Here is a 13,177-nt window from a genome sequence, read left to right as displayed (position 1 = left end):
TAGTACCAAGTTCAAATGATGCTACTTAACGGAAGGGTTTTTGACTGCTCAATACTTTTAGTCAAGGAGGTTTAATCAGCTTAAAGTAAAGGAAAGAACGGGAGACACTAAAAAAGACACTGTATAGGAAGGCAATGATAAACCATGTCTGCTTCTCACTTGCCTTGAAAAACTGTTGCTGGCAAGTCAGTTGTTACTTCCTGGAACTTACCTATGTGTTTAGCTGCAACGAACTTCAATTGGCATTAATTTTGAATCTCTGATCTAAGGCAAATATCTTTACTTGCAGTAATAAATCTTGTATATAAAGCATATCAGACAAAAGGTTTTAGAAGGAAAAACCCTCAGTAGAACAGCTTTTAAAGTCAAACTGTAGTGTAGCTGTCATCTCTTCCTTATAAATAGCAGCTGATATTTTCTCAGTTCGAGGCTGATGGAGAAAGAAATTTTCCAGCAGTAGGCAAAATTATCTGTAGTTGACACAAACTCCATCCAACAGCCCCCTCCCGAGACAGAGATAAATAATTGCCAAGCAAAGTGTGTTTTTGCCTCTGAATAGGACCAGGGTGGAGGGGTAATAGGCAGCTAGCAGGCAACCAATTGGGGGAGTTGGCTGCAAGCTAAATTTCAGCTTTTTTTGGGGGGGGGGGGACACCAATATGGAATTAGTTCTTCATTTTGTGGCTGAGCAGGATTTTTTTTTTTTAAGGGGGGGGGTTTCCTTGTTTAGATTGACCTTGATAGTAACATTTTTTTGCCTGCTGTTTCAGATTAAGGTAGCAAAAGAAACCAGTACCTTAAGGAACTGATTAGGTAGGCATTGTGGGGATTAGTGTGGGGATTAGTGTAGATCAATGTTTGTTGTTAAATTAGATTGGCATCCACTCTGAGGTGTAGAGATATTGCAAAAGACACATAATCCAGCTGCTGTTGCTTACTGTGGGTTGAATGAATGGGGAGCCTTTCTCCACACAACTTTCATGCCGACAGGGAGAAGCATGATGTGGCTTTTCACCACACTGAGATCTGAGCACGGGTGGTGTTGCCCAAATGCTAGGAAACCTGACTGGTAGTCTTTAAGGGATCCTATAACAAAGATCATGGCATCTGGCCTCATCAAACCTTGCCAAATAGAAGGGGAAGACATGGAAGTAGTGACAGACTTCACATTTCTGGGATCCAAGATCACTGCAGATGGTGACTGTAGTCATGAAATTAAAAGACGTTTGCTCCTTGAGAGGACAGCTATGGTGAACAAGGGCAGTATAATAAAAAGTAGAGACATCACCCTGCCAATAAAAGTCCGTATAGTTAGAGCTATGGTATTCCCAGTAGTAATGTATGGCTGTGAGAGCTGGACCATAAGAAAGGCCGAGCGTAGAATAGATGCTTTTGAGATGTGGTGCTGGAGAAGACTCTTGAGAGTCCCTTGGACTGCAAGAAGATCAAATCAGTCAGTCCTAAGGGAAATCAACCCAGACTGTTCCCTGGAAGGTCAGATGCTGAAGCTGAAGCTCAAATACTTTGGCGACCAAATGAGAAGGGAGCACTTCCTGGAGAAGATCCTGATGCTAGGAAAGACAGAAGGCAAAAGAAGAAGAGGACAGCAAAAGATGAGATGGCTGGACAGTGTTACTGATGTAACAAACATGAATTTGAGCAGACTTTGGAGGATGGTGGAAGACAGGAGGGCCTGGCTTGACTTTGTCCATGGGGTTGCAAAGAGTCGGACTCAAATGTGCGACTGAACAACAACAAAACAATAAGGGGATGTGTGGCTTTAACGGGCACAGTCCAGACATTTAATAACTCCTAGATGAGTCAGTAATTTGTGTAAATTGTCTTTATTTCAGAGTGTGGGACAATTGAGAAGGAGAAATGTTCAAGGGATTTCAAAGGAATACGAGAAGGTTTGAATATAGGTGGAACATGGGAGTGCTTCTGTTCACCATGTGGGATTCTACACATCCCCAATTTACATGTACACACAGACACATATACACACCATACCAGTATCAGGATCTCAAAATATGGAGAATACTGATATTTTTGGCTAGTCCCAGCTCACTCCTAGTTGGGACAGGCTACAAGCTGTCAGATATGGTGGCACTTAATGGCATGTTGTTGCACCACAGACCATAGCTAATGCACCATACATAATTGTTTTTGTCTGTTTGATTCTTGCAGCTTATGTTGTTTGCTGAAAATTGGAAATATAAATGGAAAATCAGACTGCAGTGACTTATTTTGTCCTCTTGGGATTTTCAGACAACCTACTTGTCCAAATTTTCCTTTTCCTGATGTTTTTGTTTATATATACAACAACTCTGCTGGGAAATATGACAGTTATGGCAGTAATAAGGAAGAACAATAACCTCCGGAGCCCCATGTACTTTTTTCTCAGTCACCTGTCTTTTCTTGATATCTGTTTTTCATCAGCAACGGTACCTAAGGGGTTGATAAATTTCTTTTCAAGCCACACAATCTCATACAATGGCTGCATTGCCCAGATCTTCTTCATCATCATGACAGGATGCACTGAACTTTATATTCTTGCAGTCATGGCTTTTGATCGATATGTTGCCATATGCAAGCCCTTGCATTATGTACAAATCATGAACAGAGTGTTTTGTAGATGGCTGGTAGGAAGTACTTGGACCATTGGTTTCATACAAGCTTTAGTAAATACATTACCATTGTTTAAACTAATGTTCTGTGGTCAAAATGTCATCAGGCACTTCAGCTGTGAACAACCATCTTTATTGGCTTTATCCTGCACAAACATTTACACTAATAGGATCATACTTTCTATTACTGGTAATGCAGTTGGGATTTCTTCATTTCTTTTTATTTCAGTGTCTTATCTCCACATTTTTTCCACAGTCCGGAAAATGCACTCAGCAGAAGCTAAAAGAAGAACCTTCTCTACATGCACTCCCCACCTCATTGTTCTGGGTTTGTACTATAGCTCTACCTGGCTTAGATATATGAAACCTGAGTCAATGTCTTCAAGAGTTCTGGATGCAATCCTCTCCATTCAGTATAGTATCTGCACCCCTATGTTGAACCCCATCATCTACAGCCTGAAAAGCAGGGATGTGAAGGAAGCTATAAAAGAATTAATTGGGTACAAAGAACATAAGAAAATAAGAACATAAGAGAAGCCATGTTGGATCAGGCCAATGGCCCATCCAGTCCAACACTCTGTGTCACACAATGCCCAACACTCCTGTGTCACACAGGAAACTTTCTAAGAACCTCTGCTTCCCTGCTTTGGGCTTCTCAAGACAAAATGTATTCATCTAGATGGAGTCAGATGAAGAAAAATTGGTTTTTATATCCCACTTTTCTCTACCATAAGGAGTCTCAAAGCAGCTTACAGTCATCTCCCATTCCTTCCCCAAGAGTCACCTTGTGAGGTAGGTGCGTCTGAAAGTTCTAAGAACACTGCAACAGGCCCAAGGTCACCTAGCAGGCTTCATGAGGAGGAAGACTGGGAAGCAAGCCTGGTTCTCTAAATTAGAGTCCACCATTTTCAACCAATACACCGTGCTAGCTAAAAGATAAGTACAGAAGAAGAAGAAAAGGGCAACTAGAATGATTAAAGGGTTGGAACACTTTCCCTATGAAGAAAGGTTGAAACTCTTGGGGTTCTTTAGCTTGGAGAAACGTCGACTGCGGAGTGACATGATAGAGGTTTAAAAGATAATGCATGGGATGGAGAAAGTAGAGAAAGAAGTACTTTTCTCCCTTTCTCAAAATACAAGACTTCATGGGCATTTGATGAAATTGCTGAGCAGTCAGGTTAAAATGGATAAAAGGAAGTACTTCTTCACCCAAAGGGTGATTAACATATGGAATTCACTGCCACAGAAGGTGGTGGTGGTGGCTACAAGCATAGACAGCTTCAAGAGGAGGTTAGATAAAAATATGGAGCAGAGGTCCATCAGTGGCTATTAGCTACAGTGTGTGTGTGTGTGTGTGTATAATTTCTTTTTTTTCCACTGTGTGACACAGAGTGTTGGACTGGATGGGCCATTGGCCTGATCCAACATGGGTTCTCTTATGTTCTTAAGAAGAAGAAGAAGATGATGATGATATCAGATTTATATCCTGCCCTCCACTCCGAATCTCAGCGTCACAGTGCAGCTCACAATCTCCTCTACCTTCCTGCCCCACAACAGACATCCTGTGAGGTGGGTGGGGCTGAGAGAGCTCCTACAAGCGACTGCCCTTTCAAGGACAACTTCTGGGACAGCTGCAGCTGACCCAAGGCCATTCCAGCAGCTGCAAGTGGAGGAGTGGGGAATCAAACCCAACTCTCCCAGATAAGAGGCTGCACACTCAGCCATTACACAAAACTGGCTAACAATAGTTGTTTCCATTTTTCTCTTTATTTGGATGATCCAGAAACCTATCCAGATAACAGTGTAACTAGAATTCTTAGGGAACAGATTAGTTTGTAGTGCAGTTTTTGCTCTAGGTGGCAAAGTGTATATAGTCTCATATTGTCTCTCAGATACCATTTCATTTATTAGCTTCTATGACCAAAGGTCTCAAGCTCAATCAGGATGTAACAATCGTCAAAACATGCATTGATATACAACAGAACTAACCATATTCACAGAATTCAAATGTTACAGTCAAAATATTCAAATGTAAAAGTGAATAAAATGTTAAAACAGGAATTTCTAATAACACCTATTGTACAGTTAAGTAAACCTAAAATTGTCATATTAACTACATATATGCCAGATTCCATTATCATCAGATCAATGCACATTTCTGTCATTTTGCAGATAAGATTATTGTTACAAATTTTGTAACAAAATTGGTGGTTCCAAGGCAATTGGTGGTTCCAAGGCAATCACTTTCTAAAGTGGCCATGTGCCACAATCTGAACATTTTTTGTATCTGGTGTCAAGATCGACTGATTCTGACTAAAGACTGGGGGATCTTGGCCTAAGTATCAGGCCTAGTTAAAATCATAATGGATCCACTGCTGCTAATGTGCTAATGTTCTACCCTTAGCTACTTCCCTTCCCACCTTTTCTTATTTTGATTTGCAACTGGTGTGAAAGAAATAGTCGGCGCCTTCTCAGGGCCTGAGGTGGGAGGAAGCCTTGCATGTTAATACAAGGACAACTGGCTAGCTATCACCTGAGAAAGTATCTGGAACGCCCCCCCCCCCCGTAGGAATGTTTTTGAAGTGTATCTTAAAACCCATGTATCAATGTATTGGTTTCATTCTTAGCAAGCTAGAGGCTTGCGCCAGAGTACCGGTTATCAATAAATGTAGTCTTAGTATCAACTTTGACTCATTCTTGAATCCGTCGACTTGGCATCTGGAACCAGTGCTCTATAAGCTAAACGCAAGGTTGCTAGTCAGTTACTCACAAACAGCACTATCAGTTCTCTTTTGTGTTTCTGGAGCATATTATTTTGTTACCTTGCCTAATACTGATTGTTGTGAATACACTGGATACAAGCATGATTTCCTCTTAGTGTTTTCTTCTCTGTGCTTTTCCCTTTGTTTTTTCAATTATACCCAAATGGGGATTGGCAACCCCATCAGGCTTTGGGGGGATTGACTTTTTAGATGGTTCCAAAAAGTGGATTACCTGGGCTGATTGGTGGTCTGACTTAGCAACAAGTGATGGGGAAGAGTGCCCTTCAGTTTTTGGGGATGAGGCAGGATTTTCAAGACCATACCCACCTAGAATTTTTTTAAAACAAGGTAACAGCCTTTTTTAAACTAGTGCCCAAAATGGAACAAAAAACAAACTTGGTTGGAAATTTATCCAACCGGATATGCACAGAAACATCCTCCATGACCTTTTTGGTCAAGTCCAGCAACTGTTTCCCAGTGTTCCTGGCTATATATGTGATAAAAATGAAGGATGACCAGAGACACCATGATTTTTTCACCCCTACAAAGAAGGGGATGAAGAGAGGACAAAGCAGTTAAACTTTCCATCATCAGTGGAGCTCTTACTCAAGAAGGCTTACCAAGCCCCGGGGTGGACTGCATGCTTTAGGGTTATCAGAAAGTTGTCAAGTCTGCTATGGGTTACTCAATATCTGTATTAAGGTTGGTTCTGAAGTGAAGGAGTCTGGGTACTTTACAGTGTACACCGGGGGCTGCTAGCTCACTCTCCTGCCCCCTCTCTAGAAATGCCTTTGTTGTGTAACCTGCTTTGAAATGCTAACCTGTGAACAAGATAGTGGCGCCTTCCCAGCCTTGTTCTCTGTGGGGAGTATGGGGTGTCAAGACTTCGGTCTGGGAACGAAAGAAGTAGCATCCTAGTGTGAAGATGTGTTGCATAGATTGCCCCCCGTAGGAATCCTTTAGATTCATACTTTAAATACTGGATTAGTGCATATGCGTTTCAGTCCTTCAATCTCTGCCATGGTCCACAGTTCTGATTACAATAAACTTGCTACTTTATCAAGAGACTCGTTATTGAATTCAGCCGACTTGACATTTTGAAGGACTCCCTATCTTGGAGTTCAACCTTTCCGGCAACTGAAAAGGCGATGTCCGAACAGTCTCCGGAGAATGGAGGATTCCCAACCAGAGTGGAGGGGGCCGAGACACCCTGGCACATCCATACTGCCAGAAGGACCGCGGCCTCCCCTCCACAGTTTCAGCTGGTGGCGACCCCACGGCAATACCAGCCAAGAACCTCCACTACGCTGATGGATCAAGCCCCGGTCCGTCGGGAGGCGATCATGACCCGCCACACCAAGCGGGTCCAACTGGCCGAGGCCGCCGCCATCCACCCGGGCGAGGCGAGCAAAGGCGCCAGCGCCGCGGGGGCGCAGGACCTCGAGAGTGGAAGCGAAGGGGCCGAGTGCGGAGCGGAGGACGGAGGGGCGAGCCCCAAGGACCAGACCGATGAGGAGTACGAGACGTTTCGCGCGATGGTCCGCAGGGAGATCGACGGGGCGGTGAGAGACCTAAAGGACCAGATGCAGACCCTGACCGCGCAGCTGGGCAGAGCGCTGGGGGTGACCGGGGCTCGCCAGCAACAGCCAGCCCCGGCGGGTCCGCGGGGACCCCCGGCTCGACAGGGTCCCGCCGCTCCTCCACCCGGAGCGGCCCCGCAAGCCCCAGCGGCGCCCCCCCCTGCCCCGGTCAGACAAAGAGACCTGGGGGGGGGCCGGGAGCTGGACGCCACGTTCGACGGGGACCCGGAGGAAGTGAACTACTTCGCGATCCAAGCAAACAGCTACATGCACTACTGGGGGGACTCATTCCCCGATGAGATGAGCCGCGTGGACTACCTCGGGTCGAAGCTACGGGGCGCAGCGAAGAAGTGGTATGTGAGCCTATGCGAAACCAACAGCCTGGTCCTCCATTTCGTAAACACTTTCGTGCAGGCCCTGCTGACCCAGTACGAGGACCCCCTGCAAGAAACCCGAGCGCTGGCGGCGCTGCGGAACATGAAGCAAGGGGCCCGATCCATCCGGGAGTACGCGGCCGACTTCCAGGCCAACGCCGCCCGGGCTCGGAACTGGAACGAGGTGATGAAGATCGAGCACTTCACCAATGGGCTGAACCCGAGCATCCTGGATAGAGCGCTCACGCAAGCCCGCCCCGATACCCTGGTGGGGTGGATTCAGCTGGCGGGGGAGGTGGAGACCAACCTGAAACGAGTGGCGATGCTGCGCCAAGCACTGGCCGCTGGCAGGGGAACGCCGAAAGCAAGCCCCGGGAAGGCTGAGCCACCTAAAGTCAAGAAGCAGGCGGTGGCTGCCCCGGGGGGGCCCCGACGTTGTTTTCGGTGTGGGGACCCCAACCATCTAGCCTCCGGCTGCCCCCAATCAGCCACCGGGGCCGCCCCACCGCAGGGAGCCACCCGCCCTGGCACCCCCGGCCCCAAGAAAACCACCGGCCGCCCTAAGGACGCGGCGAAGAGCAGCGCGCTCCTGGTGCAAGATGACCTACAAGAGGAGGAGGTGCGTCTGTCAGAGGAGCTGGCCGAGCTGGCGTGGGAAGAGGAGCCGGCGGGAAACGACGCCGACCTGCTTTGAACGGTGCCAACCAGCAGGTCGACCGAGAGGAGGCACCGCTCACGGTGAGACCCACGGGAAGGTTGTACTTTATAGTGGTCAAATTGTTGAACCCAAAGCTAAAAAGGTTCCTACAGATCCGGGCCCTCATAGACTCGGGCTGTAATAGAGAGCTGATTTCCCCCAAGGTGGTGGAGGCTCTGGGATTGAAACGCTTACAACTGCCCCACCCCATGCACTTTGAACAGATGGATGGATGAGTCAGTAATGGGGGGGGAACCCTGCACGCAAGAGACTGAGCCGTGCCCCCTGGGGATTGAGGATCACTGGGACTCAGAGACGTTTGTGATCGCGCCCGCCTGCGGCTACCCCGTGGTCCTGGGAGTGGGGTGGTTGGAAAAGCACGAGCCCCTCATCCGCTGGAGAGCCCAGACCATCAGATTTCCCGACCCAAGTTGCAACCAGCACCTTTGGCAGGCAGCATGGGGGCCACGAGCGCCAGCCGCTCGGGAGAGGGCGTGCGTCCTGGTGGAAGAGGTGCACCATGTCCCGGACGCCTCCTAGACTTGAACTTGAAAAGGGGGTTCATCAGACCCGCGACGGCCCCCCAAGCGGCCCCCGTGTTGTTTAGAAAGAAAAAGGACCACAGTCTTAGGCTTTGCACTGATTTTCGTGGGATTAACGCGATTTCCATGTCAAACGCCTACCCCATCCCCCTCATCAAAGATTTGCTAAGCACGGTGGCGGGGGGGAAGATTTTCACAAAGCTTGACCTGCGGGACGCGTACTTCCGAGTGCGCATCAAGGAATGGGATGAGTGGAAAACGGCGTTCAACACCCCGATGGGGCAATTTGAATATTTAGTCATGCCGTTTGGATTGCAAGGGGCACCGGGGGTGTTCATGAATTTCATAAATGATGTATTGCGGGAATTTCTGTACAAGGGGGTGGTGGTGTACCTTGATGACATCATTATTTATTCGCAAGACGAACAATCCCATGTGAAACTAGTGAGGGAAGTGCTGGCCACCCTGCTGAAGCACCAGCTCTATGCCAAGCTGTCTAAATGCGAGTTCCACCGCACGGAACTAGACTATTTGGGCTTCCGGGTGTCTGGGGACGGGCTGGCCATGGATCCAGCCAAAGTTCAGGCAGTTCTAGAGTGGGCCCCCCCCGAGGACACGTAGACAGCTCCAAAGTTTCCTCGGATTCTCCAATTTCTATAGGACATTCATTGAGGGGTTCGCCCAGATCGCTCTGCCCCTAACAGACCTCCTGAAGACGAAGGGGAAGGGGGAGGAGGCAAAGCGACCAGGGGCCAGGCTGAATTGGACACCGACTTGTCAGGCGGCTTTCGACCGGCTTAAACAACTGTTCACAAGCGAGCCGGTCTTAAGCCACCCAGATGAGCGGAAGGGGTTTGTGGTCCAATGCGACGCCTCCGACGTCGCCGTAGGAGCCATTCTCATGCAGAGGGATGAGGAGGGGAAGCTGAGACCCTGCGCTTACATTTCGCGAAAGTTCTCGGAGGAGCAGAGGAACTGGTCAGTGTGGGACAAAGAGGCTTTCGCTGTCATGTTTGCACTGAAAACTTGGAGGTCCTGGTTGGAGGGAGCCAGGGTGCCCTTTGAGATATGGACGGACCACAAAAATCTAGAGGCACTAACAGGGAAAAGAAAATTGAGTGAAAAGCAAATCAGGTGGGCGGGCTTCTTCTCCAGATTCGACTTCACCCTGAAACACATCCCGGGGACCCGCAATTTCCTAGCAGACGCCCTGTCCAGGCTCCCACAGCATGAGAGCCAGAGAGAGGAAGTGGTAGATTCCCTGATCCCCCCCACACAAGTGGCGGCTATGGTCACTACCCGCTCGCAGAGGAAAAAGGAATTGAGCGGGCTAAGCAAAGAACGAATCACCCTAGAGGCCGAACGGGAGGGAGGTGGGCGGCCGGAGGGGTTGCAGAAAAGAAAAGACGCTCTTTGGTACAAGGGGGAGAAACTGTACATCCCGGAAATATTAAGGAAGGAAATTCTCCAACTATGTCACTGCTCCAAATTAGCTGGGCACTTCGGCTATGTAAAAACCTTGCACTTGGTGCACCGGCAGTTCTGGTGGCCGTCCCTAAAGAAGGATGTGTCGGACTTTGTAGCTGGTTGCCCGGTGTGTGTGATGGCAAAAAAGAGGGGGGGGGGGAAACCCCGGGACTCCTACAGCCTCTGGAAACAGCAAAACGGCCATGGGCCATGGTGTCCATGGACTTCATAGTCGAGCTACCCCCCTCCCGGGGGAAAACAGTCATACTGGTGGTGGTGGACACGTTTTCAAAACAAGCCCACTTCATCCCCTGCAGCCAATTACCCACGGCCAAGAAACTAGCGACTTTATTTTTCGACCACGTGGCCAAACATCACTCCATCCCTGACAAGGTCATAAGTGACAGGGGGCCTCAGTTCGTTGCCACCTTCTGGCGGGAGTTTTGTAAGTTACTAGGGATGGAACAGGGGCTAAGTTCTGCCTATCACCCCCAGACGGACGGACAGACTGAGAGAGTGAACGGGGTGCTAGAGCAGTACCTACGGTGCTTTGTGAGCCTACGCCAGTCGGACTGGGTGGACCTCCTCCCCTTCGCTGAATACGCTTACAACAACAGCGCTCACAGTTCCACAAAAGCATCTCCCTTTGCAACAGTGTTCGGGTATGAGGGAAAGCCGATTCCCATGCTGCCAGGGGGGGAGGGATTGACGGGCTCAAGTTTCGAGCAATGGTGGCAAGGTCCCAGCCAATGTTGGCCAGCCATTCAAGAAAACCTGAAGCTGGCCAAGGAGGCGTATAAGAAACAGTACGATAAAAGCCATGTGCCAGTCTGGGACTTGAAGGTGGGGGACTCCGTGTACCTGTCAACAAAAAACCTGCCTCTGGCACAACCGTCTAGGAAATTGGCTTTTAAGTTCTTAGGGCCATTCAAAATCAAGCGGGTAATCAACCCGGTGACAGTAGAGTTAGACCTCCCCCCTGCTCTTGGTAAAGTCCACCCTGTTTTTCATTGCAGCCTACTGCGCAGATCTCCGGGGCCGTCCAAATGGCATTCACAAGATTCACCAACCCTCCCCTCGAAGGGGGAGTGCCGGAGCCTCTCGGGGCCCGAGTTCCGGAGCCATAAATGTGACTCGCCCTCCTTGCAAGGCCGCCCGGCGGGAGGGGGATCCTAGGGGGGGCAGTATGTCAAGTCTGCTATGGGTTACTCAATATCTGTATTAAGGTTGGTTCTGAAGTGAAGGAGTCTGGGTACTTTACAGTGTACACCGGGGGCTGCTAGCTCACTCTCCTGCCCCCTCTCTAGAAATGCCTTTGTTGTGTAACCTGCTTTGAAATGCTAACCTGTGAACAAGATAGTGGCGCCTTCCCAGCCTTGTTCTCTGTGGGGAGTATGGGGTGTCAAGACTTCGGTCTGGGAACGAAAGAAGTAGCATCCTAGTGTGAAGATGTGTTGCATAGATTGCCCCCCGTAGGAATCCTTTAGATTCATACTTTAAATACTGGATTAGTGCATATGCGTTTCAGTCCTTCAATCTCTGCCATGGTCCACAGTTCTGATTACAATAAACTTGCTACTTTATCAAGAGACTCGTTATTGAATTCAGCCGACTTGACAAAAGTGGGGGGTGGAGTGAAAATATTAGCTGAACATTCCATTATACCCTAAATAGACCAGTTTCTATAGGGAAGCTGATTCATTATGAGGGCCAGATCTGACATATATTAGACCTTGTTGGGCTAGGCCATGTATGGCTGGCCATATGTGTACATATTTACGGTTAGGTAGCAGAGATTTAAACTTTATAAATGACACAGACAAACAGAAAGTTTTTTTAAAAAAATAATAAAACATAATAATAAAAATAATAAAACATGTTTAAAATATTAGCACTCATTGGTCTTAAAGGTGTTTTCTTTGTATTTCTCCTATAGGATCCAGGGAACTGGGCAAAGGAAGCTTTGGCTCTTTCCTTCCTTCCCCAAGGGACCAGGAGGGGGAGGAGCCTCAACCAATAGAAGGGTGGGAGGCTTGGCTCAGTAGCTCTACTGTGCAATTAAGACAAACTGGAAAACCAAGTTATTCCTCCCCTCTCCTCCCCAAGGGAGGAGCCTCAGCCAATGGAGAAAATAGAGGCTTTGCTCTGTAGCTCCTTTTTGATTGATTAAGACTGGCAAAGCAAGCTGTTATGCAGAAGAAAGAGAGAGAGAGAAGGAAGCAGATGACAGCCAGTTCCTTGGGGCCCCGGGGCTGCATGTTCAACACTCCTGCTATAGGATATAATTGAAAATTGACCTGCGGCTACCTAGGGCTCTGGGGTTTGTTTGTTTTTTGAGGTTGAGGCACCAAATTTTTAGCATAGCATCTAGTGCCTCTTCTAACCCCCCTCCCCCAAGTTTCAAAATGATTGGATGAGGGGACGGTTCATTCTATGAACCCGAAAAGAAGGCGCTCCTATCCTTCATTATTTCCAACGGAGCATGGTCCTTTTAAATGTGATGGTCAGAACTCCCTTTGGAGTTCAATCTTGCTTGACACAACCTTGTTCCTGGCTGCACCCTCCAAGTCTTCTGGCTCCACCCCCTAAGTCTCCATATGCTTGAATGGGAGACCTCCAAAAAATACCAAGTTCAGGACACAGAGGCAGGCAATAGCAAGCCACCTTTCTGAATGTCCAAGCCCTGCTAGGAGTTGCCAGAAGTCAACCATGACTTCAAGGCACACGCACACACAAATATACACCCCAAAAAGTTTTCAATACAGTTTTTGATTTATTAAAGGATCTTACCTGGAACTCTCCATTAGGGGTGTGCATTCAGTTCAGCCAAACCGCATAGACCACCAAATCATCCCTGATTCGGAAGTATATGGCACTGTATACTTCTGATTCCATTTTCAGGCCATTAAACGGGAGCCGTATATGGCTCCCCGTACACTTCCTATAGATATTCGGAAGTATACGGAAGTCAATGGAAAAGGTGGGAAAGGAGCTTCTGCAGCCTCAGGGGAGCTGCTTGCTTCCTTTCCCGCCTTTGGAAGTCTTTTCCTGCCTCTCCCATAGCCTCCCTGGGATCAGGAAGGGAGGGGGAGGGGGAGAGGAGCCCCAGCAGCCAATCCAAAGCATGC

General features: G+C 48.3%; 1 protein-coding gene across 1 annotated transcript; it reads left to right on the top strand.

Moving 5' to 3' along the window:
* Positions 1–2,213: 2,213 nt before the first annotated feature.
* On the top strand, positions 2,214–3,137 carry LOC132583466 (olfactory receptor 2D3-like; the record flags this gene model as incomplete). Its single annotated transcript, XM_060255101.1, has 1 exon — positions 2,214–3,137. A coding segment is annotated over exon 1 (918 nt), but the record flags the coding sequence as incomplete, so codon positions are not given.
* Between the last annotated feature and the right edge of the window lie 10,040 nt (positions 3,138–13,177).

Source organism: Heteronotia binoei, chromosome 15 (genome assembly GCF_032191835.1).
Source record: "Heteronotia binoei isolate CCM8104 ecotype False Entrance Well chromosome 15, APGP_CSIRO_Hbin_v1, whole genome shotgun sequence".
NCBI classification, from domain to species: Eukaryota; Metazoa; Chordata; class Lepidosauria; order Squamata; family Gekkonidae; genus Heteronotia; species Heteronotia binoei.
Note: the sequence above shows the minus strand (reverse complement) of the source record. Positions and strands in the feature narration are given on the sequence as shown.